The sequence below is a fragment of the Chrysemys picta genome, chromosome 1, assembly GCF_011386835.1.
Source record: "Chrysemys picta bellii isolate R12L10 chromosome 1, ASM1138683v2, whole genome shotgun sequence".
NCBI lineage: Eukaryota > Metazoa > Chordata > Testudines > Emydidae > Chrysemys > Chrysemys picta.
Window position 1 is genome coordinate 98460939 of NC_088791.1, and position 24873 is coordinate 98485811.

The 24873-nt window shown below is 48.4% G+C and overlaps 2 protein-coding genes across 11 annotated transcripts in view; both read left to right on the forward strand.

Annotated features, from left to right (window-relative positions):
• The window catches only part of PRDM4 (PR/SET domain 4), a 77871-nt gene that overhangs the window by 37633 nt on the left and 15365 nt on the right, over positions 1-24873 (forward strand). For 6 of the 10 annotated variants that reach the window (XR_010592031.1, XM_065564607.1, XM_042843601.2 and 3 more), the window contains 3 exons: positions 17894-18027; positions 19911-20096; positions 21537-22331. Coding sequence is in view for 8 of the 10 variants with exons in the window: in XM_065564607.1 (XP_065420679.1) it covers positions 17894-18027; positions 19911-20096; positions 21537-22331 (1115 nt within the window). In the remaining 2 variants the exon portion in view is untranslated. Of the gene's footprint in view, positions 1-14241; positions 14383-14631; positions 14774-17893; positions 18028-19910; positions 20097-21536; positions 22332-24873 lie in introns of those variants that run through there. The other 4 variants (XR_010592034.1, XM_008179357.4, XM_065564631.1 and 1 more) reach the window with 3 other exon arrangements.
• On the forward strand, positions 6344-8684 carry LOC135974973 (myb/SANT-like DNA-binding domain-containing protein 1). The gene is made up of 2 exons (XM_065564684.1): positions 6344-7064; positions 8059-8684. The coding sequence occupies exons 1-2, from the start codon at positions 6488-6490 to the stop codon at positions 8601-8603; spliced, it is 1122 nt and encodes a 373-aa protein (XP_065420756.1). The 5' UTR covers positions 6344-6487; the 3' UTR covers positions 8604-8684.

Genomic DNA, 24873 nt, shown 5'->3' on the forward strand with positions numbered 1-24873 from the left:
TCATTTGTATATAATGGTGATATTTCATACAAAGCATGCCATGTAAGGTATCATCGGAAAGGTTATGATGGGTTGAAAGCCACTGTTCTAAATATGTATATCATTAGTGCATATGAAGTTATGAGATTGTGTTGTATGGTTGTCACTAAAATCAGGGCTGGCTCCAGGCAGCAGCGCAGGAAGCAGGTGCTTGGGGCGGCCAATGGAAAGGGGCGGCATGTCCGGGTCTTCAGCGGCAGTTCGGCGGCGGGTCCTTCAGTCCCTCTCGGAGGGCAGAACTGGCCGCCGAATTGCCACTGAAGAATGAAGCGGCGCGGTAGAGCTGCCGCCGAAGTGCTGCTAATCGCAGCTTTATCTCCCCCCCCCCTTTCGACGCTTGGGGCGGCAAAAAAGCTGGAGTCGGTCCTGACTAAAATATGCTGTGAGTTGGGGAATTGCCCAGATATTAGCTCCCCAGATACAACAAGAAGTGAGGTAAACAACGCCCAGGTGGGTATTGGACAACCATCAACAGCCATTGTCCAGCAAGGGACTTACAATTCAATGACTCCCTCGTAATGCACAAGGCCACAACAGGAGAACTGCTCAACTTTGCCTGGTGACTCAGCAATGCCCACCAGACATGCCTAGACTTGTGTTATCCAAGCACATGGGCTGAGGATATAAAATGGGAGACGGAGGCCACATGGTTTGTCCTGACTCTTTCCCCATCTACACCGAAGGCAGCGAGAATGCTGGAGCTGATGAGACTGGTCCCCAGGCTAACAGGGAGAGAGCCTGGAAATGAAAGACTGTACCCAACCTGCAGTATCCAGTGGGGTGAGAAAAACTGCTTAGTCCAGGTATTGCCTAGTCTAATAAGGTTAAGAATTTAGACTGTGTGCTTATATTTTATTTTCCTTTGGTAACTACTCTTTTTGCCCATCACTTACAATAATTTAAAACCTAGCTTTTGTAATCAATAAACTTGTTCAAATGTTTAGCCTTAGCAGTGAGTTTGACTGATGTGCTTGGTAAATCTGCTTAGGTTACAAAGGCTGGTGTATGCCCACTTTCCATTGATGAAGTGGCAAACCAATTAATAAACTTGCATTGCTCAAGAAAGGGTCTTGAGCAGTGCAAGATGATGTATTCCTGAGGTACAAGGCTGGGTGCTGGAGAGATTTGGCTGGTGCCTTTCTCTGTGTGATTCGTGAGTGGCTCTGGGAGCATTTATGCAATCTAGCTGGGTGTGGGGCTCCACATGGGGTTGTACTGAGTGGTAACAGCACACGGAGGGGTTTGCTGCATGTCATTAATAAGGCATTGTGGGAGAAAGTGAGTTAAGGGAGCACAGCGGTCCCACAGTCCCAGGTTGTACCCTGGGGATCCCGTCACAGAGACATATTCCAAAGCTGGGGGAGGACAAAGAGGACAGAAATCTGGGAAGTCGCCTGCCATTTTCCATGTATTGGGAAGAGCAATGTAGAAAGAGTTTCTTTGGGGCTTGATTTGAAACGGACATTACTTGCTTTACCAGAACACTTGCATGCTTGTAATTGTGCAGCTGAGTTTCTGCTGAGAAAGGTAAAAAGTAGACGAGACAACCAGATGAACCATTACACAGTAAAAAAATAAAATAAAATAATCAAGCACAAAATCCCAAATCACTTGTTACCAGGTTTTTCTGTCCCTGCAAAGTTCTTACACTGACCTGCTGGTCTAAGTCTGTTTAGCACTACAGATATACCCAGCTATAAAAAGAGTTAGCTGTTCAATAAAGAACGTGACAGTCCCTGGAAAATGTACAACAACTGGATGATGTCATTCCCTCAGCCATGAATGATGCTGAGGGATTATATCCTCCATTAAGAAGAACTGATGGGTTTATAATGAATGACTTCCAAATCATGAGGGTATTTTAGATTCACCTAAGTACTGATTTTTTAAGATCAAAAGGTGGGAGTGCAGACAGCAAGACACCATCAAGCCTCTTCCTGCACAGACACCCAAACATTTCTTTTGAACATTTAATGAGGCCTCATTTAAGAGTCAGGCCTGATCGGATTACAGATGCATATAACCATGTTTCAGAGAACTACTAACAGTTAACAAGGGAAGCTTGTGGATTGGTTTGAACAGCATGTGTGATTTATATACATGAGTGATAGGTGATTGTGAGCTACAAGGCTATTCACATACATTAAGAGATTCTAATGCATGTATAGCCTAGTCAGTGTTTCCCTGTGTGGTGTTTCATATGTTAGAAGAATACCATCTCTCAAGAGTATAACTAGGAAACCATGGACCTGTGATAAAAGTGCTGTGAAATATAACCCCCCTGGTGACTATAGTCAAACTACAGGAGGTTATTTTGCCAGTTGGCTGTTGTATTTTTGCTATATTTTTTAATTATATAGGGAACATATGATAGGCAACTGTGAGTGACAGTTCTAACATTTTAAGCAAGAGTTATTACTATTGTGCAGTGCACAAAAGTGTGCAAAGTGACTTACAGTACCGATAAAGACATGGGCACTTCCCTGAAGAACCTCTAGTCAGATGACAGAACCAAATTTTAATATTCCGGACCCCAATGTGAAAGCGTTGCTTTGCAGCTTGAAATCCCACCCTGCCCTTTAAAAAAAAAAAAAAAGTACTATAGGGAATAACTGTGCCTAGCCAAGGGACTAGAGATCTAATAATTCTTTCCCATCTCTAATTTCTGTGATGCTATCACAATGTTACTTCACAAGTGTGATTTCATATTTCTGTATTTCACGTACCACCAAAGAGATGACACCAGTTTTGCCAACTCCTGCAATTTTATCGTCGGGGAGGTCAGGGCGCAGAAGGGAGGGTTGGGCGAGATGGGACACGGCGCGGAGGTTGGTAGCACACGGTGCAGCAGGGAGGTTGGGTGGAGCACAGAGGACACGGGAGAGATCGGGTAGCGTGGGGCACTGCAGGGGGAAGGTTGGGTGGCATGGGGCGTGAGGCGTCACAGGGGGGAGGTCAGGTGATGCGGGGCCTGGTGGAGTGGTTGCATGGCACAGGGTGCAGGAGGGAGGTCAGGTCATGAGTAGTGCAGAAAGGTGGTTGGACAGCAGGGGGCTTGGCAGGGAGATGGGGTTTTGCGGGGTGCAACAGAGAGGCCAAGGGGTGCACCGAAGTAAGGTTCTGCAGAGTGTGGCAGAGAGGTCAGGCAGCACAGGACGTGGCGAGGAGGTTGGGCAGGGAAGTTGGGGGGCATGGAATGTGGGGGGGAGGTTGGGTAGCATGGGGCCCAGGGTGTGGCGGGGAAGACAGGTTGTACAGAGTATGGTGAGGAGGTCAGGTGGCATGGTCACAGCTGGGAGGTCATGCGGGGCATGGTGGGGTGGAGCACGCTGCGGGTGGGCAGTTGGTCAGGATGCAACAGGGTGGTCAGGTGGTACAGGGTGCATCTGGGTGGGGGCACAGTGGGGAGGATGTGCAGGGCACAGTGCGGCTCAGAGGTCAGTGGGTTGCAGGATGTGGCAGGGAGGTGATGCAGGATGCAATGGTCAGGACATAGTGGTGAGGTTGGGCGGGGCAGAGAGGTTGGCTTGTGTGGGGTGGGGCGGTCAATGGCACAAGGCATGACAGGGATTTCAGGATGCAGCAGGGACGTCCGGTTGTGCGGGGTGCGGTGGGTAGGTTGGGCGCAGCAAAGTGGTCGGGTTGCATGGAGAGGGGAGGCTGAGTGGGGCAGGATGGGATATAAGGGGGAGGTTGGGTATGTGGGGTGCAGAGGGGAGGTTGATGACACTATAGGCTGGTCATACAGGATGTGGCGAATTGGTTGGTAGTGCAGGACGTGGCAGGAAGGTCATGTGGGGTGTGTCAGGGCTGTCAGTAGCATAGAGTGCAATGGGAAGATTGGTAGCGTGAGGCAGTGGATGGTGTGGGGCACAGTGAGGAGGTTGGTAGCATGGGGCAGTGGGTGGTGTGGGATGCAGAGGGGAGGTTGGTAGCGCGGGGCGGTGGGTGGTACAGGGTGGTGGGGAGGTCGGCAGCACAGGGTGGTGGGTGGTGCGGGGCACAGTGAGGAGGTCAGTAGCGCGGGGTGGTGGGTGGTGCGGGGCGCGATGGGGAGGTGGGTAGAGCAGGGTGGTGGGTGGTGCAGGGCGGGGTGGGGAGGTCGGCAGCACAGGGCAGTGGGTGGTGCAGCACGCTGAGGAGGTCGGTAGCACTCGGTGGTGGGTGGTGTGGGGCGTGGTGGGGAGATGGATAGTGTGGGGCAGTGAGTGGTGCGGGGTGCGGTGAGGAGGTCAGTAGCGCGGGGTGGTGGGTTGCGCGGGGCGCGGCGGGGAGGTTGGTAGCGCAGGGCATTGGGTGGTGCAGGGTGGTGAGAAGGTTGGTAGCATGGGGTAGTGGGTGGTGCAGGGCGGTGGTGGTGCGGGGCATGTGAGGAGGTCAGTAGCGCAGGGCGGTGGGTGGTGCGGGACGCGGCAGGGAGGTGGGTAGCGCAGGGCGATGGGGAGGTTGGCAGTGAGGCGCGGTGGGTGGTGCAGCGTGCGGTGAGGGGGTTGGGCGGTCAGTGGGTGGCGGTTGGGCCACGTGGGGAGCAGGGGAGTCAGGCCGTGCCTGCAGACGTTGTTTTGGTCCTAGCCGTGGTTCAAGGCCACGCGGAGCGGGAATCCCAGGGCGGGATCTGAGCCCCGGACTGCTCTGCCCCAGCCCCTGCGTGGCTCTCAGGCAGAGACGGACCCACAGTCTTGGACTGGAGCAGTGTTTTCCCCAGGAATTGAAATTAGGGAGGACGTTGGAATATTCGGGGGGGGGGGGGGGTGAGAGCTGAGGGTGGCGACCGTGAGGGTGAAGCTGGGCTGTATGGCAACATAGTAAAAACTGAAAAACGTTTCACGACTGTTTTATTAGATTTAACTCATGTTTTAAAATAAAAAATTAAAGTTGGCTACTGAAGCCTATTATGAAGCACGACATCTACATCCTTCTTGGTTTCTTGTTGTAATTTTGCACTCTTCTTGTGTGTCCATTACTTCCAGTCCTTCATGATATGCTCATGATCAGTCAGAAGGTGACTTCTTTCAGAACACAAAATTCTATTCAATGAGGAAAAAGAATGCTCAACTGTAGCTGTTGTGACTGGGAGTAGCAAGAGATGAATTCCTACTTCTTTCATCCCAGGAAACATAGCATAAAAATTGGGTTGAACTACCAGTGATGATGAAGAAGTTGAAGTTAAATCTTCATTCGTTTGTTGTATGATATTCCACTCTGTGTTCAAAATTCTCTATTCTGTCCTGATCACATAGCAGTCCTATTGCTGGAAGTCCACTCAACTGTAGGTGTTTTATAAGACAGGCATCTGTAAAAACTACGTGGAGGTTGAGTAGAATCCAGAAATCGCTATTGTAGATTTGTAAGAATCAAATCTGTGTACTTTTTCAGCTGGCTTAACAAACACTTCTTGTCCTCTTCACTTAAGGAGTCAATATAAGTACTTTCATTAGTCAACTTCTGGACTGAAGTCTTTGCTTCTTCCAGTACATTTTCAATGGATATCTCTGATTGATCCAAGGGTAGACAAAGATCTACTACTGTTGTAGCAGATGCCTGGATGACATTGTTTAATGATTCAAGTGGTTTCAATAGTAGACTTACAAGAGGGAGAATGGTGATAGTCTTCTCTGAAATTAGTAACAAAAGTAGTCCACCAGCCTCACTACTTAGATCTGTCCTATCTTGGTAGATACTTTCCAAAGCCAGTAATAACAGCTAGAGTAATTTTAAGACAACAGCCAAGAATCGCTCTTGAGAAAGCCAGCAGGTTTTCCCACGTTGGACTAATTTGAACTTCAATCCCAGTGTTTGGGATAAATAAATATTTTATTTGTTTCCAAGGCATTCAATCCTTTTTGACTCTTGCTGAAAAAGAGTATAAAAAGCTGTTTATGAGAGTATAAAAGAGTATAAAAAAGCCTCTGCAGTGTGTATAGGAGAGATTAGGGTTGCACTTTTCTCAGAGCAAAGCTTGTGCTCCACTATGTCTTCCAGAGAAGTTTGTAGCTCCATCAAATGCATAAGCAGCCATCTGTTTATGGTTCAATTTACAAGCATTTAACTCTTCTAAGGCCTGGTCTACACTAGGCGTTTATGTCGAAGTTAGCACCGTTACATCGAATTAACCCTGCACCCGTCCACACTGCGAAGCTATTTAGTTCGACATGGAGGTCTCTTAAATTCGACTTCTGTACTCCTCCCCAACAAGGGGAGTAGCGCTAAATTCGACATGGCCATGTCGAATTAGGCTAGGTGTGGATGGAAATCGACGCTAATAGCTCCGGGAGCTATCCCACAGTGCACCACTCTGTTGACGCTCTGGACAGCAGTCCGAGCTCGGATGCTCTGACCAGCCACACAGGAAAAGCCCCGGGAAAATTTGAATTCCTTTTCCTGTCTGGCCAGTTTGAATCTCATTTCCTGTTTGGACATCGTGGCGAGCTCAGCAGCACTGGCAACGATGCAGAGCTCTCCAGCAGAGATGGCCGTGCAATCTCAGAATAGAAAGAGGGCCCCAGCATGGACTGATCGGGAAGTCTTGGATCTGATCGCTGTGTGGGGCGATGAGTCCGTGCTTTCCGAGCTGCGCTCCAAAAGACGGAATGCAAAGATCTACGAGAAGATCTCTAAAGCCATGGCAGAGAGAGGATACAGCCGGGATGCAACGCAGTGCCGCGTGAAAATCAAGGAGCTGAGACAAGGCTACCAGAAGACCAAAGAGGCAAACGGACGCTCCGGATCCCAGCCCCAGACATCCCGTTTCTACGAGGCACTGCATTCCATCCTAGGTGCGGCCGCCACCACTACCCCACCACTGACCGTGGACTCTAAGGATGGGATATTGTCCACGGCCGGTTCCTCGGACATGTTAGCGGACGGGGAAGATGAGGAAGGAGATGAGGAGGACGAGGCAGTCGACAGCGCTTACAACGCTGATTTCCCCGACAGCCAGGATCTCTTCATCACCCTTACAGAGATCCCCTACCAACCGTCCCCAGCCGTTAACCCGGACACAGAATCTGGGGAAGGATCAGCCAGTAAGTGTTTTAAACATCTAAACATTTATTTTTAACAGAACAGGAATATTAAGAATAACAACAATGGGTTTCTCATGATTAGTTTGCCCTAGGCGCTTAACGTTTCAGTCCTGGGCAGTGCAACTATTGAAAAAAAATCTAACAATGTCCGGTTTAGCATGATTGTTCTGCCCAAGCCGCTCTACTGTTTAGTCCCTGCCAGTGCAGCTACAGTAAAATGCGGTCTATATGTCCGGGGATAGAGCAGAAATCCTCCTGGGACATCTCGATGAAGCTCTCCTGGAGGTAATTGCAAAGCCTTTGCATCAGGTTCCTGGGGAGAGCGGCCTTATTGGGTCCTCCGTGGTATGAAACGTTTCCGCGCCAGGAGACAATCAAGTACTCTGGGATCATTGCCCTGCAGAGCATGGCGGCATACGGCCCTGGTCTTTGGAGGCTTTCCCGAAGCATTCTTTCTTTATCAGTGTCTGAGATCCTCATCAGGGTGATGTCACTCATGGTGACCTGCTTTGAATTAGGTAGGGGAATGTTAGTACTGGGACTGCTTGCCCGTTCCTTTACAGAACTGTAACCGCCAGTTTGCAGCCACGCGGTGGAGGCGGGAGAGGGGCAGCATACAGGGATCTTTCCCTGGGACAGCCGCAAGGGGGTGGGACAGGGGCAGAGTTCCTGCTTGCCGGATTGCTGGCAGCAGGGACTGGCATTGCTTTCAATGTGAAAGGAGGCCAGTGCTACTATTAAAGTTTTAAGCAGCCACAAGTCAACGGCTTACCATGTCTGCCTGCTACACAAATTCCGGTGTCCTGCCCCGCTTCTCAGATCTGCAGTGCAAGACCCCAGGCACTGAATGCGAAGGCCGAGAATTCGACCTTGTCCTGAGTGCGCATGTGATAGGTGCTGTGCATGGTCTTGTTCACAGAGAAAGACTATGTTCTTTGTTCACAACTACATTTATCTTTCTGAGGAATTTACTCCCTTTTTCCCATTCCCACAGCCACATCTGCGACTGTCTCACAACCTAGCCTGGCATCACACTCCCAGAGGCTAGCGCAGATTAGGCGTAGGAAGAAGAGGACACGGGAGGACATGTTCTCGGAACTTATGGGCTGCTCCCGAGCCCAGGCAGCACAGCAGACCCAGTGGAGGGAGAACTTGTCCCAAATGCACCGATCACACATGGAACGGGAGGAGAGGTGGCGGCAGGAAGACCAGCAGGCGACTCAAACGCTGCTTGGACTAATGAGGGAGCAAACGGACACGCTCCGGCGCCTTGTGGATGTTCTGCAGGAACGGAGGCAGGAGGACAGAGCCCCGCTGCAGTCTGTAACCGCCCTCCCCCGCCACCAAGTCCCATACCCCCCTCACCCAAAGTCCAAAGAAGGAGGGGCGGCAGAGTCCGTGCAAACTCTCACTCCACCCCTGCAGACTGCTCTAGTAGTAGAAGGCTCTCATTCCCCAAAATTTGACAAGTCCTTTCCTTCCCGCCTCACACAAGCCCCCGTCCAAGTTTCACCCCCCAGTTTCATGTGTAGTTGCTAATAAAAAATATGTTTCTGTTAATTACTGTTTCCATCATGTTCTTTTGGAGGAGAGTCTGTCTGAAGGGGGGGAAGGGGGTTGGTAATTGGACAGGACAGTCACCTTTAGCAGGGTACATAGGCAGGGGCAGGTCCAGCAGCAGGGCACATACACAGTGCAGTCACTAGTTACCCTGGTCAGTCTGGGAGGTGGTTTTCATGTTCTGTGGTGGGGGGTGGGTTGCTCTGTGACTTTGTGGCGGGGGAGGGCAGTTACAGATCTTATGCAGCGGTCCTTATCCTGGATCACAGAGCCACGCAGCAGGGGATCTGTAACCGTCCTCCCCCTGCCACAAAGTCACATAGCCCCCCCATACACACAGTCCCGATCAGGAGGGGTAACAGGCTCCGTTGAAACAACCAGTCCACCACTGCGGAGCCTGTCATTCCTGGAGTTTAGAAGCGTCATTTGCGTCACTACACTATACCCGCTCCCCACCACAGTCTGCGTCCCAGGTTTAAAACATTCCCGCGAAAACAGTAATAAAGAAAATGGTGTTCATTAACAAAGTAGAAGTGATTTTATTTCTAAACGTGTGTTGGAAGGGGGTGAAGGGGGTATGTAACTGGAGAGGATAGTCAACATTAACTGGGTAAAGAAACGGGGGCAGGTTCAGCTTCTCTGTACACAAACTTTAAAGTCACAGGTTACCCTGCTCACTCAGGAACCTAGCTTTCAAAGCCTCCCGGATGCACAGCGCATCCCGCTGGGCTCTTCTAATCACCCGGCTGTCTGGCTGGGCGTAATCAGAAGCCAGGCTATTTGCCTCAACCTCCCACCCCGCCATAAAGGTCTCCCCCTTGCTCTCACAGAGATTGTGGAGCACACAGCAAGCTGCTATAACAATGGGGATATTGGTTTCGCTGAGATCACAGCGAGTCAGTAAGCTTCTCCATCTCCCCTTGAGATGGCCAAAAGCACACTTCACCACCATTCTGCACTTGCTCAGCCGGTAGTTGAAGAGTTCTTTTTCAGTGTCCAGGGCGCCAGTATAGGGCTTCATGAGCCAGGGCATTAGCGGGTAGGCTGGGTCCCCGAGGATGACTATAGGCATCTCCACATCCCCAAGAGTTATTTTGTGGTCCGGGAAGTAAATACCTTCCTGCAGCCGTCTAAACAGACCAGAGTTCCTGAAAACGCGAGCGTCATGAACCTTGCCCGGCCATCCGACGTTGATGTTTGTAAAACGTCCCCTATGGTCCACCAGTGCTTGCAGCACCATTGAAAAGTAGCCCTTTCGGTTGATGTACTGGCTGGCCTGGTGGTCCGGTCCCAGGATAGGGATGTGAGTTCCATCTATAGCCCCACCGCAGTTTGGGAATCCCATCGCGGCGAAGCCATCTATGATCACCTCCATGTTTCCCAGGGTCACTACCTTTGACAGCAGTACATCAACGATTGCCTTGGCTACTTGCATCACAGCAACCCCCACGGTAGATTTGCCCACGCCAAAGTGGTTCGCGACTGACCGGTAGCTGTCTGGTGTTGCAAGCTTCCAGAGGGCTATGGCCACTCGCTTCTGGACAGTCAGGGCTGCTCGCATCCGGGTGTCATTGCGCTTCAGGGCAGGGGACAGCAACTCACAAAGTTCAAGGAAAGTCCCCTTCCGCATGCGAAAGTTTCGCAGCCACTGGGATTCATCCCAGACCTGCAGCACTATGCAGTCCCACCAGTCCGTGCTTGTTTCCCGGGCCCAGAATCGCCGTTCCACAACATCCACATGACCCATTGCCACCGTGATGTCCTCGGCGCTGGGTCCCGTGCTTTCTGACAGGTCTGTGCTACTCTCAGACTTCAGGCCCTCACCGCGGTGCCGTAGCCTCCTCGCCTGATTTATCTGCATCTGCCTCTGGGAAAGGTGGATGATAAGCTGCGAGGCGTTGACAAAGGCCACAACTGCAGCGATGGTCGCAGCGGGCTCCATGCTCGCAGTGCTGTGGCGTCCGCGCTGTCACTGACTAGAAAAGTGCGCGAACTGATTTCCTGCCGGCGCTTTCAGGGAGGGAGGGCGGGAGTGATGGACAGATGACGACAGTTACCCAAAAGCACCCTCGACACATTTTTTTACCCAGAAGGCATTGGCGGCTCGACCCAGAATTCCAATGGGCAGCGGGGACTGCGGGAACTGTGGGATAGCTGCCCACAGTGCACCGCTTCCAATGTCGACGCTTTCCCCGTTAGTGTGGACTCACAAAGTCGAATTACTGTCCTTAGTGTGGACACACACGTTCGACTTTGCAATATCGATTCCAAAAATTCGATTTAAGTAAAATCGAACTACTCTCGTAGTGTAGACATACCCTAAGATGTCACAGATGCAGCTGACGTGTCTTCTATAACCTGAACATCTAGAATGAATCTATTGACCTACCACGGACATCAAGATAACATACGCAATGACTTAATACTTGATGCCTATTTGCATTGGTGCATTCATCAGCCATGTATGCACATATTTTGAATATGATGAGAGAGTTCTTCACTTTTTCAACTGCTGAGTCTTTCACTGTTGCACCGCATGCTTCTAGAGAGTCAGCTGAGTTTTTTCAGAAAGATAGCGAGTATTTGCCAGTCTTGTTCGAAACCAGTGTCCAACTTCAGGATTAACAAGTGACAATGCACTTAACATTGGCTTCCAATTTGTAGTATGTGGTATCTCTTGCTTAAATAGAAAGTATGATGCAACAGCCATGTTGGTTCACATAAACTGAGTTGTGTTTCCAGCATTCTTAACAGCCTCATTAAGTTCTTCTAAAATTGGCTTTGACAGTAACTGGCTTATAAGGCTTTCTGTATGTTGATGCAGTCCAGAGGCATGGTGTTTTGCAGCCTTTTCATATAGGTTGTCAGTATTGGCTTATCTGATCAGTCTGGCACACCAAACTCCTCCACTTTTACTATATAAATCCATGATACGCCCACATCTTGAATACTGCACACAGTTCTGGTCACCCCATCTCAAAAAAGATATATTGGAATTGGAAAAGGTACAGAGAAGGGCAACAAAAATGATTAGGGATATGGAACAGATTCCATATGAGGAGAGATTAAAAAGACTGGGACTTTTCAACTTGAAAAACAGACTACTAAGAGGGGACATGATAGAGGCTTATAAAATCTTGACTGGTGTGGAGAAAATGAATAAGGAAATGTTATTTACCCCTTCACTTAACACAAGAACCAGGGGTCACCCAATGAAATTAATAGGCAGCAAGTTTAAAACAAACAAAAAGAAGTATTTCTTCACACAACACGCAGTCACCCGTGGAACTTTTTGCCAGGGATGTTGTGAAGGCCAAAATTATAACAGAGTTAAAAAAATAACTGGATACATTCATGGAGGTTAGGTCCATCAATGGCTATTAGATGCAACACCATGCTCTGAGTGTCACTAGCCTCTGTTTGCCAGAAGCTGGGAGTGGATGACATGGGATGGATCACTTGATGATTCCCTGTTCTGTTCATTCCCTCTGAAGCACCTGGAATGGTCACTATCAGAAGAGAGGATACTGGGATAGATGGACCATTGGTCTGACCCAATATTGCCATTCTTACATAAAAAATAATTATAATAAAAATGTTTAGTACAGAAACTCCCCAAGATAATAACCTCTTGAGATAGCGATGATGTGAGATAATGACATTGGCTAATAATACATTTTAAAAATCTTGGCCTACTAGGAAATGTATATTTATATAAGTTTCCCAGCACAAATCTAGCATTCTGGAGCGAAGTCACTAAAACATAGTCCAATGCCCTGGCCACTGTTGTTTGTCATGCCTCCGTTTACTCTACCGCTCCATTCCCAATGGCCCTGCACTGTCACCTTCTGCTGCCACCTGCCACTGTGACCTCTGCAAGTCAGTCTCTCGAGGTTCCACCCAACTCTCAATGATTTCAGCTCTCAGTGGGGGAACCTCGCTGCTAGTGCAGGCTGGGCTGTCTCTTCCATAGCAGGTCTAAGCATTTAGACCTGATTATCAGTGATTTCAGCTCTAGTGGTCACTTAACAAACCAAAAGACTGTCTATGAAGCCTAATAAGCTCTATCTCTAAACAGGAGAGAGGGGCAGGTCAAATAGTATCTGTGACTCTTACGCAGAGCCCACACCACCAAGCAAAACACCTGTGCCCTACTCTCTCTCTCTCTCTCTCTCTCTCTCTCTCTGCACTAGGATATGGCATCCAAACCTCCTGCTTAGGGAGTGCAGTTCAGTTGAGGGTGACCAGTGCTTAATTTGTAATGAAAGAGTTGCCGGGGCTCAAGCAAGTTTGTTATATTCATAACTCATGTGACAAGCCCAGAGGTCCCAAGGCTACGAACTGCAAAGCCTAGAGGTACCGGGGCTCAGCCCTGGCAAGCCCTAGCTCAAATTAAGCACGGAGGGAGATCCCCTCATCAGGCAAAGCACAGTTCTGCTGCCCTTTACTCATACAATAAGGATAACATTTCATGACCCCCACATTTAATACTTAGGTGATTTGTAACCAACACCAGCCAAAACTGATCACTTGGGCAACACAGCTCTGTCTGCCAGATACCTAGGCAGAGTAGGTGAGTTCATGTAAATACAGTCTGGTCCTGAAGCCTTTCCACCAGGGCCGGTGCAAGGAAGTTTCACACCCTAGGCAAAACTTCCACCTTGAGCCCCCCCCTCCCGCCAGCCCTGTGGCAGCTCCCCGCCCCCCCTCTGCCCTGAAGCACCCCCCCGCGGCAGCTCCCCCCCCCTGCCCTGAGGCACCCCCCACCGCGGCAGCTCCCCACCCCAGCTCACCTCTGCTCCGCCTCCTCCCCGAGCACGCCGCCCCTGCTCTAACTCTCCTCCCCTCCCAGGCTTGCGGCGCCAAACAGCTGATTCGCGCTGCAAGCCTGGGAGGCGGGAGAAGTGGAGTGGCTGCTGCGCTGGGAGAGGGAGTCTGAGCCGCACGTGTCAGCGTGCTGCCGGCAGCCCAGCCCAGGAACGCTGTAAAAAAAATTGGGGGCCCCACTTTTTGGCGCCCCCAAATCTTGGCGCCCTAGGCAACCGCCTAGTTTGCCTTAATGGTAGCACCGGCCCTGCTTTCCACCCACCCTGGCTCATCACTAGCTCAGGGCCGCCCAGAGGATTCAGGGGGTCAGGGGCAAAGCAATTTCAGGGCCCCCTTCCATACAAAAAAGTTGCAATACTATAGAATACTATATTCTCATGGGGCCCGGGGCCTGGGGCAAATTGCCCCACTTGTCCCCCCCTCTGGGTGGCCCTGCACTAGCTGTCAGGGGAGAACTCATTCAGACCTTGCTTATAAATAATAATTTGAAATCATTAGGTAGACCAATATAGCCGAAACGAATGCACCAACATTGTCATAAATAACAGCTGTGTGAGGAAGCTAGTCTTTGTTCAGCCTTTTCATATCCATTATGCTTTCTCAGCTACAAGTATTGTCTCATATACTGTGTATGCTTTTAACGGGTGTATTAATGTTTCATTTTCATTTCAAATGTCCAACCAAGGCCTAAATTGGCAGCACCGCATGTAACTGGGGGAGGGGTCTAGGGAAATCCCTGGCCTGGAGCCATTGGGGCGTGGATAGCGGCGGGAGGGGAGCTCTGCGCAGCGTTGGAACGGGGAGGTGGCGGGCTGCGGGAAGAGCGGCGGTTGGCACGCGGCCCAGCGTGGGGAGGTGGCGATGCGGCGGTTGGGACGCCGGGGGAGGTGGCGGCGCTGCGCGAAGAGCGGCGGTTCCGACGCGGCGGGAGGTGGGTACCCGGCGGGAAGAGCCAAGCGCGGCAGCGGATCGCTTCCTGGATGCCGCCGCCGCCGCCGCTGCTGGACAAAGCCGAAGCGGCGCCGCGGGCCGAGGCCGGCGGGTTCTCGGCCTGTGCCGGCGTCAGGCCCCCTCCCCTCGGCGGGGCTCGCGCCGCTCGGCGGCCCGCTGTCTCCCCGCCCGGCCCATGAGGCCGCTGTGGCTCTGGCCGGCGCTGGGCTGCCGCTCGCTGCCGGGGGCGGCGGCTCCCCTAGAGCGCGGCCCGGGAGCCGGGCGGATGCCCCAGCGGGGAGCGGCTCCCGGCGGGAGGGCGGGGGCTGAGGGGCCCGATGCTGCTGCTGTCGCCGCCGCCGCCTGCGGGAGACGAGGCCCGTGCACCCCAGGTGAGCGGCGGGGCCCCGGGGAGCGTGACGGGGCCCGCGGGTGGCGCCGAGCCTCGCCCCCCGCCCGCCGGCCCCTGTCCCCGCCAGGCGCTGCGGGATCGGGGCCGGGCGCCGCCGCTGTCTCCCTGTTTGCGGCCCAGGAGGCCGGCTCGCAGCTGAGGCCCCTGGAGCCTGCAGGTGTCAGTTTCTTGGGCCCCGTCCCGCTGCGGTGCGAAAGCCCCCGGCAGCTCGGGCGCCCGGCGGTGGAAATCCCGGACAGAATCGAGGCATTGAAAGTCTCCCGTAAAACTCGCAGTTGAGCTGCACCCTGGTTTGTAGCTCGCTCGGAGCTAGAGCTCAGCCCTGCCCTGGTGTCTGCGCCTGGTGCTGGCTGCTGGGCGAGCCTCCCCTTCGGGGGCTTTCCGCTTTCCGCAGCCGCTTGAGCTGCGGGGGAGGGGATGGAGGGGCAGGATCTCCCAGGATGGGAGCATCCCTGGGCAGACTTCCTCAAAGCAAGAAAAGAGCCCTGGTCCGTGGAAGTCAGTGGGAAGTATAAGCACATGCATACGTTTGGTCAGGATCAGCACTTGAATCCCCAAACTGAAATTTTGGTCATGGGTGCGTGTAGATTTGAACCTTAAATGAAAAGGAAAATGTGTGTTAACCTACTTGGATTTGAAATTTTGTTGGCTACTTCTGCAAAATATTTTTCCTTCTAATTTTCTATGCGAATTAAATGCTGGTGATAGGTGCTGGAGTGAAAGTCTTGGGCTGGGGTTATCAACATAAATAGGTAAAATAGGCAGACACAATCCGAATTGCTGCCTTCAATCCTGCCAAGTATGTGTCTTCTCTGTTTTGGAAGGGCCCCCTTAATGGTTTAGTTTAGGATCCATGTTTGAACCAGTCCTTGACTTCTGAGACTGTCAACTAGTGTGTAGTGCAGCGGTGGGCAAACTTTTTGGCCCGAGGACCACATCGGGGTTGGGAAACTGCATGGAGGGCTGGGTAAACAGCCAGGCCCCCGCCCCCTATCCGCTCCCACTTCCCGCCCCCGACTGCCCCCCTCAGAACTCCCGATCCAGCCAACCCCCCTGCTCCTTGTCCTCTGATTGCCCCCTGCTGGGACCTCCCACACCTAACCCCCCCCCGTGGGATCCCACCCCCATCCCAGTGGCTCTCAAACTTTTTTACTGGTGACCCCTTTCACACAGCAAGTCTCTGAGTGCAACCCCCCTTATAAATTGTAAACACTTTTAAATATATCTAACACCGTTACAAATGCTGGAGGCAAAGCGGGGTTTGGGGTGGAGGTTGACAGCTCACGACTCCCCATGTAATAACCTCGTGACCCCCTGAGGGGTCCTGATCCCCATTTGAGATCCCCATTTGAGAACCCCACCCCCATCCAATCCCCTCTGTTCCCCGTCCCCTGACCGCCCCCCTGAACCTCCGCCCCATCCAATCCCCCTCCCGTCTCCTGACTGCCCCAACCCCTGTCCACACCCCTGTCCCCTGACAGGCCCTCCGGGACTCCCATGCCTATCCAACCCCCCTGTCCCCTGACTGTCGTTCCCCCCCCCCCCCCCCGAAGCCTCCGCCCCATCCAACCGCTTCCTGTCCCCCGGGACCCTCTGCCCTTTATCCAACCCCTACCATGCCACTCAGAACGGCAGGACTGGCTTATTGGAAAGCCTGGGAGGTGGGTGGGTGCAAGCCGTGCTGCCCAGCAGGAGCGGTAGGCCAGAGCGCTAGCGGCGTGGCTGCGGGAGAGGGGGAATAGCGGGGGAGGGGCCGGGGACTAGCCTCCCCTACTGGGAGCTCAAGAGCCTGGCAGGATGGTCCCGTGGGCCAGATGTAGCCTGTGGGCTGTAGTTTGCCCACCTCTGGTGTAGTGTGATTGTGGCTTTTTCATGTATGATGTGTACACATGTCCATCAAGGGTACTGGCTTGAATACCAATTAATTACCCGCAGAACAGCCATCCTGTGGAAGTGAGTTTGTCACTACTTTCCAGGGCCATAATGGACTAAGGGCTTGTCTACACTGGCACTTTACAGCGCTGCAACTTTCTCACTGAGGGGTGTGAGCTGTAAAGCACCAATGTAGACAGTCCTACAGTGCTGGGAGCTGTGCCCCTCATGGAGGTGGGTTTTTTGTGTAGCTGTGCCGCGACTACACAAGCGGCAGCGCTTTAACGTTGACAGTGTAGACTAGTCCTTAGTGAGTTGAAGGTTCTGTACCTAGTTGAGAGACAAGGTTGGTGAAGTAATATCATTTATTGGACCAGCTTCTGTTGGTGAAAGAGCCAAGCTTTCAAACTACACAGAGCTCTTCTTTAGGACCCAAGGAAGACCTCTGTGTAGCTCCAAAGCTTGTCACTTTCACCAATGATCCAATAAAAGATATTACCTCACCCAGCTTGTCTCTCTAATAACCTGGGACCAATACAGCTATAACAACAGTGCAAACAACTATTACCAGTTGAGTCATCTGTTCCACCCAAGAAAGATTTAGTTTGATTCTGCCTTTAAAAAATGAGTTTAAATCCATAAACCTTAAAAATGCCTATGTGCTGTTGTTCAACTTCTAATATAAATAATCCAGCTACTGACAGTATAGAAGGAACTAGTACAGTTATTTGTAATTATGGTGACAGTCTTGTAAAGATATATTTACAGAATCTAGATCACAGTAAAGTATTTTGATACTTGAGAGCTCTTTTCTAGTTTGTCGTTTATTTAAAAAATAAAATAAAAAATGAAATTAAATAGCTTCCCTCAAAAGATAAATCTGACAAATCCTTAAAATGGAGACTTAAAGCAGATCTCCTTTCTTTTGTACTATAGGGACTGGATATTTCAGCATAAGAGTATGTACAATTACTTTTCATTCAGCAACATAGTTCAATATTTGGGCAGGAAGGAATTAAGATCTGATTTTTGTCTTACTGTTTATTTTTGTTTTATCTAATTTGATTAACATTAGATATGTTATCTACAAAAATTATGTATGCCATTTGATAATGGGCGGGAAACTATATTGTCTGCTTAGATTAGTAAGGTGGACATATGTTGTATACAAATCTTATTTTTCTAGAACTGAACAAACTAATGATCTATTTGTTTGTTTTTTTTGTAGGATGAATGAAATGAACCTGAGTTCGGTAGGGATGGACCAGCTGACCTCATCCTCTGTGAGCAATGCCCTGCCTGTCTCAGGAAGTCACTTGGGACTGACTGCATCACCCACTCACAATGCCATACCAGCATCAGGTAACTTGGAGAGTTGCAGGAAGGGCTGATACTTGTCACTTGCTGTGTATTTGCATTTTGCATGACAGTTGAAAACCAAAGTAATATAAGTGTGAAGTGCTCACAGCTGGATAGAGGCATCTGGGTTTGTCCTCTGAAGGCTGGAGTCCTCAGGGGGTGATATGATCACACACTTGAGCAGACCTGACATTTGATCTAGTGGTCAGAAACCACACTGTGGGTGGAAGAGACACCTGAAAGTTGCTGCTTGTGTAGACAAGGCAAAAGCAATGCTTTCTGTGGTAAGAATGGATGTGTCCCACACAGTTCAGTTTTGTTTTAATAGGGTATTAATGAGCTACCTGTCTCTCTCTCTCCTTTTGTGCTGCATTCATCATTGTGGTGTTTGAGTCCCTTGAAATATGAGCTGTTGCTGAGAAATCTGCCCCAGACTATGTAAAAAAGACGCTCAGATTATATTAAATGATAAAACACACCTCTTTTCTTGACAAGGTTTTCAGGAAGTTGCACATAAGTGTCCATTACAAGTGAAAACGTAATTGAGAATGAGACAGTATATAAAAATGCAGCTATAGGGCAGGAGGCCCAGCTAGATCTTAGCAGAACCCCAGATTCTAGAAGGGGTGATCTTTCTTCTGGGGATACTCTACCTGCCTCAGCCACTTGGGAAATGGAGCATGACCTCTCAGGGTAGAACCAGCCCCTGGGAGCAGCAGCAAGGCAAGGTGGGCCCAGCTAGGACTCCATGACCTCAATATCTGGATAGTCCCTTGACCCCAGCAGTGTCAGTGGACTGCTTTTTACAACTTGAACCCTGGACAGTTTCTGTCTTCTGATCAGTTGTTTGCTCCAGCATCCTCACAGTCCTTCCAGTGTCAGGCTTATCTCCCATGCCTTCCATAGTCTTGTACATCCTTCTTTCTCTCTTCTCCCCTTCTGTCTTTTTTACCTTCTCCTTTTGCTGTTTGTTCCATTCATTAACCCCTTTTGCCCCATCCCAGCCCCATAATAAAATTAATAAACAAAGTTTTGTACTAAAGAAAATGATACACAATTTAAAGAAACTTGAAATGAAAAAGTTAGTATTTTAACATTTTCTTAATTAACCAAAAACTTTCAAAAATGTTAAACAGAAAAGCTCTAACTGCTAACAATAAATACAACTGTAATACTTGCATGTACTTGTATCTTAATAAATCAGTAAAAATACATGTTGGGAGTTCACAAGAATAAAAATCAGCAGTTACAGGGAAAAGGCAGATGTAGAACATGCTTTAGGAAACTGGGTTCTGTTTATCCCTCAGATTGCTCCTGGCAGCATTCTAAATATGCACATGAAAGCTGAGACCTTTCATTATACTAACTAGGGGAAACCCCTATAATAGATAACATGTAAATTCACATAGCTAAGTCCATTGTGTGTGGTTTTGGCTGCATAACTCGGGGATTCCAAGGACAGAAGGGACCATTGTGATAATCTAGTGTGGCCTAACTCAGGTGATAGAACTTCCCAAAATAAATCCTAGAGCATATCTTTTAGAAAAACATCCAGTCTTGATTTTAAAATTGCCAGTGATGTCACCAATATCCTTGGTAAATTGTTCCAATGGTTAATTACCCTCACACTTAAAAATGTATGACTTCTTTCCACTCTGAATGTGTCCTGCTTCAGCTTCTAGCCATTGGCTCAGGTTATACCTTTATCAGCTAGATTGAAGAGCCCATTATGAAATATTTGTTCCCCAATTAACGGTAATGGGAATTTTGACTATATTCCTACACTGTACTAAACCTGTAAGACTTTAGTAAACATTTGTCTTGGTTACATGTTCATTAAACTTACATAGTTCCACTGAATTTTAATGGGCATTTTCTTCTTGCAGGCTTGCCTGTTGCAATTCCAAACTTGGGCCCCTCCTTGAGTTCCTTGCCCTCTGCCCTATCTCTGATGCTCCCAATGGGTATTGGAGATCGAGGAGTGATGTGTGGTATACCAGAGAGAAACTACACCCTACCTCCACCACCTTATCCTCACCTGGAGAGCAGCTACTTCAGACACATTCTACCTGGTAAGTAGTATAGCTTTGAAGATTGAAGTTGAGATAGGTGCTGTTAGAGAACACCTGAAGAGCTACATATCTTTTTTTTTTTTTCCCGTCTGTGCCTACTTAAGACTGTGAAAGAATACTCTGCACGGTATTCCTTATGAAAAATGCCCTGGGTTCTTCCTCAAGTCTAATAAATCTATTCTACATCTATATTAAGTGCAGAGAATTATCATATCATTTAATGCAATTGCCCTTCCATTGGAGAGGTGGTGGGGTTCTGGAGGTTGCCTGGGCCATTTTCTGCCCTATTTTCTGCACAGCCTGTGGGGAGGGCATGGGGCAAAGGGCCGCTGCCCCCTTCCTGAAAGCTGTGCTCCACCTCCTTCCCCTTAACAGAGTGCTGAAGGGCTGTGCTCCCGCTGTTTTGCTGAGGCTTCCCAGCTTTTCACAGGCCTCAGCATGGTGACCATATACTCCACATAAGGCTGGCTTGCCCTGAACAGCCAGCACAGGTGCTGGCCTCCTGTCCCTAAAGTGCACCATTGGCAACTCTCCTGAGACTGTCTGCGAGGGTGCTGGGTGGCTGGTGCTGATGGGCAGGTCTAGGATTCAGGTTCTTATATCGGGCTGTCAGTCCCTAGCACAAAAAGGTTTAGGATTGCTGAAGAAGAGGTGGTGACTTAGCCCTTAGAGAAAAGAGCAAATGCCTTCATGTTACTTTTGAATGATGCTCTCCCAGCTGATCCAGGAGTTGAATTGATGGGTTCTGGAGGAAGAACTGCAGCCAGACATATTGACTGATACAGATGATTGAAACAAGTGTATAAAATACATATTTTAAAATAAATGGGTAAATCCTGAAGGAGTTCCTCCAGTTTCTTTAATCCTAACAGAAAGATATGGGTGTCATCACATGGTATGAAATGTTCAGTTCCACTAGCAGTCTTTTGAAGACTTTGTTGAGATGTTCTTATTTATAAGAAAGCAAAGCATACTTATACCCAAACTGCCATGTAAACTCTTTCTGACTCCTTGTACTATGAAGTCTGGGTCAGGTGTTGCCAGAGGCTTAGCCATCCTGAGTTTATCAGATTAATGGAACATTTGCATTGGTGGATGGAAACTAGCGGAGGTGACTCATCATAATTTTACAAATTTAAACTGCACCTATATTGCAACTGGTAAAGGTGTGTATGGTGGTCACATATTTCTTTGTGATTGGGATGTTTCAGCATTGCCAAGAGTTTGTGTTTGCAAGACTTACCTGAGTCTTGTCTTAACTTAATTGAAAACAAATGGGCATGTTTAAAGGAAACTGCAGACTCATAAGGTATCCAGACCTTAATAAAGTGTGTTGAAATGGATTGCAGTGGTGGATTGTTTATTACTGTTTGAAAATTGATATTGTAAACTCACCCTCTCTTCCTTTTTTCCTTTTCTCCACCTCTTCCCTTTCATCAGGTATTTTATCTTATTTAGCTGACAGACCTCCACCTCAGTACATCCATCCCAACACTATAAATGTCGATAGCAATTCAGCTTTATCTGTCTCCAATAATCCTTCAGCCCTAGATCCCTTCCAGCCCAGTGGAACTGTGGGACTGGAACCAGGGATTGTCTCCATGGACTCTCGTGCAGTGAACACACACGGTACTCAAAGCCTGCACCCTAGTGACAGCCATGATGTAGCACTGGATACCACAATCGCTATGGAGAGTGTTTCAAGGGTAACCAGTCCAATATCTACTGATGGGATGACTGAGGAGCTTACGATGGATGATGTAGCTGGGGATCATTCACAAATCCCAAATGGCTCCCGGAATCATGAACCATTAGCTGTGGACACGGTAGGCAGTAACTTGGCTTCAGATGCAGTGGGTCATAGTGGTGTCATACCCATTCATGGTAGCACTTTGGAGCTTCCTGTTGTGATGGAGCCTGACCACATTGCAGGCCGGGTAAGCGGTATATCGGACAGCACACTAAATGACTCCATACATACCGTGGCCATGAGCACCAACTCTGTGAGCGTGGCGCTCTCTACCTCACACAACTTAACTTCCCTGGAATCTGTCTCCTTGCATGAAGTGGGCCTCAGTCTCGAGCCTGTGGCTGTCTCTTCCATAAACCAGGAAGTAGCCATGGGGCCAGGCCATGTGGATGTGTCTTCAGACAATCTTGCCTTTGTACCATCATCTCTGCAAATGGAAGACTCCAATTCAAACAAGGAGAATATGGCTACCTTGTTTACCATATGTGAGTGTGCAGGTGTGCTTGCTTCTGCCTCTGGGTAGCATTTATCATGTAACTGTTATAAGGGGTGAGAATATCAAGACTATTTCAGCGAACCTAATGGACATCTTTTGGTGGGGGGAACCTGTTAAGACCATTAAGCAAACCCACAAAAGCTGGAAAATGTGCAGTTGAGGATTAAAGCTCCCAACAACTAGGCATAGTGGGTCACGATTTTAACATCATTCTGTTGTGTGTGTCTTTTCACTTTGCCTGGAGGTTGGAACCTTAATCATTACCCTGTGAACTTTTTGGCTTTTGTGGATTTCTTGACCTTTAAGAAATTTATTGCAATTTTTTAATTTGACAAGTTTTAATTACATCACATGTATATATCCATGATTATAACATAGAATGACTTGTAAAGAGCCATGAGAAATGAGGCACTCAACAGAAAATCCAGAAGGGAGGGGAAGAGACATTCTTCTAACTTTTTTCCAATGACCCCTATAAAAGGGTTTTTGTGTTTTGAGGCTAACTGATCTTTCAAGAGGAGGAGTTCGGGACTTGCTGTAGAGCCTGCCATCTCTCCTGGACTGCCTGAAGGGTAGTGCTTGAGATGATCACAAAGTTCATGTCCTGTGGTGGAGATCTGTGTCTGTCTTGTACTTCTACCACCTGTCTGGCTGGCTTTCTGCCACTTAACTGTGAGGCTGGATTTTAATATGAAGGCCTTTAAATTTCAGTATCATGGTCATAATCTGGTATTCATCTTTCTCTGTCCTACTACACCCCATCAGAGTCCCCAATCGACTAGTCATGCATTTGAAGAAGAAACACATTTAGTTTAAAAATCTCCACATTTTGCATGATTTTATGTGCATGTAAAGATTTTTTTTAATTGGATCTCTCTGATATCAAATGATGGTAAGGATTTGACAAAGCATAAATTGATGGCATTGCTGAATGCTACTCTTGTTTGTCTACACTGCCCAAGAAAGGTATGTGCTTATTTCGGGTTAGCTAACCTGGGGTTGAAACAGTGGTGTAGACACAGCAACTGTTTTTAACTGGGGTTAGCAGCTTGGTATGGGCTTTAACTTGAGCTGCTAACCTCAGTTAAAAGCAGAGTTGCTATGTCTAAACCGCTGTTTCAACCCCAATTAGGTAATGCAGGTTAGCTAACCCAGATTAAGAGCACACCTTTTTTTGGCAGTGTAGACATCTTACATTTTATTGTAAAGAATAACTTTCCATCTGAAAGCTTTATTTTAGCTTTTCATTTTACTTCTGAATAAAATGAGTTTGTGGCCAGATACATGAAAGTAAGGAGGGAAGAGATTTTTTTCTACTTACTTTAAGCGTGATTTCTTTTCAGTGGTTACTGTGGGAGATTGGTGCCTCTTTTCAGTACCTCCATTTTACAAATGGGGGAAATACAAAGCACACACCAAGGCTAATAACTACTGACATCTCTTGAGGCTAAAATTATTATTTGTAAAATACTTTGAGATTCTCTAGATAGGAGTACTAATGTTCAGATAAAATATGGGCAATGAATTTTCTCATCCATTCCACTACGAGACGTAGATGTCCAGTTTTTTTTTTAAGTTAATGTTGCCATTCTAAGTGTTCTACTTTGTATTTTCATTCATTTCCATGCTGTCTTTCGGTTGTTGAACAAGGGGCTGTTTCACATTATCAACCTGTTACTGCAGTTGCTCTAAACATGAGTGTCATACTTACGCATTAATCCATTCTAATGTCAGCCCTATGCACTCATCCATCCAGCAATGGATATGGATGTGATTATATAGTCATTCAATATGTATTTCATATAGGGCCACGGTTATGATACCATTATTCATTTTGGGGGCAGACCATCAGCTGGTATAAATTGTCATAGCTCTGTTGACTTTATGGGAGCTGTGACAGTTTATACCAGCTGACCACCTGCCACACTGAATATACCTAATACCACAATTAGTCCTACTGGAGTTGGTGAGACCACTTGGGGAGGTACTACTCACTCTGAGTAAGGCTATTGCAGTTTGACCCATAACACATTCATTCCAGGATGCACACACAAATCTGCCATTGTTTAATTTGTATGTAGCATTTTTCCAGGTGAAGAGATGAGGTATTATGGAGGAGTGAAGATTGTCAGCTCTGTTCATAGTGAAGTAGAGCAGCAAGCTCTTTATGTGACAATCAGTCATAGTGTAAAATACTTCTCCCAATTGTATTTAAAATGGATGGAAATAATTTTCAGTAGTGTTCTATAGAGATTTATGTTTAGTGACAGCTATTGGAAATTACTCCACTGAGAGCTCTTGGGAAAAAATTTCCATTCCTTTCACTGGCATTCCATAAATTCAATTTTAGTGATAGACTTCACACAGTATAAATATATACCAATATGTCCCTCTACAGGAGTTTCAGTTTCTGCTGGAGGGAAGGTGTTCGTGTGACAAAATCATAGACAGGAAGCTTAAAAAACTCCCTCTAAGATGGTGGTGAAATGGAAGAATCCTGAAGTCTTCGCCTCCCTTCACTAAAAAATTCT

Excerpts from the sequence above, each read along its gene's own strand:
- LOC135974973 (XM_065564684.1), top strand. The coding sequence starts at position 6,488 with ATGCAGAGCTCTCCAGCAGAGATGGCCGTGCAATCTCAGAATAGAAAG. Across the intron at positions 7,065-8,058 it reads ATCTGGGGAAGGATCAGCCA|CCACATCTGCGACTGTCTCA; the intron begins GTAAGTGTTTTA and ends CCATTCCCACAG.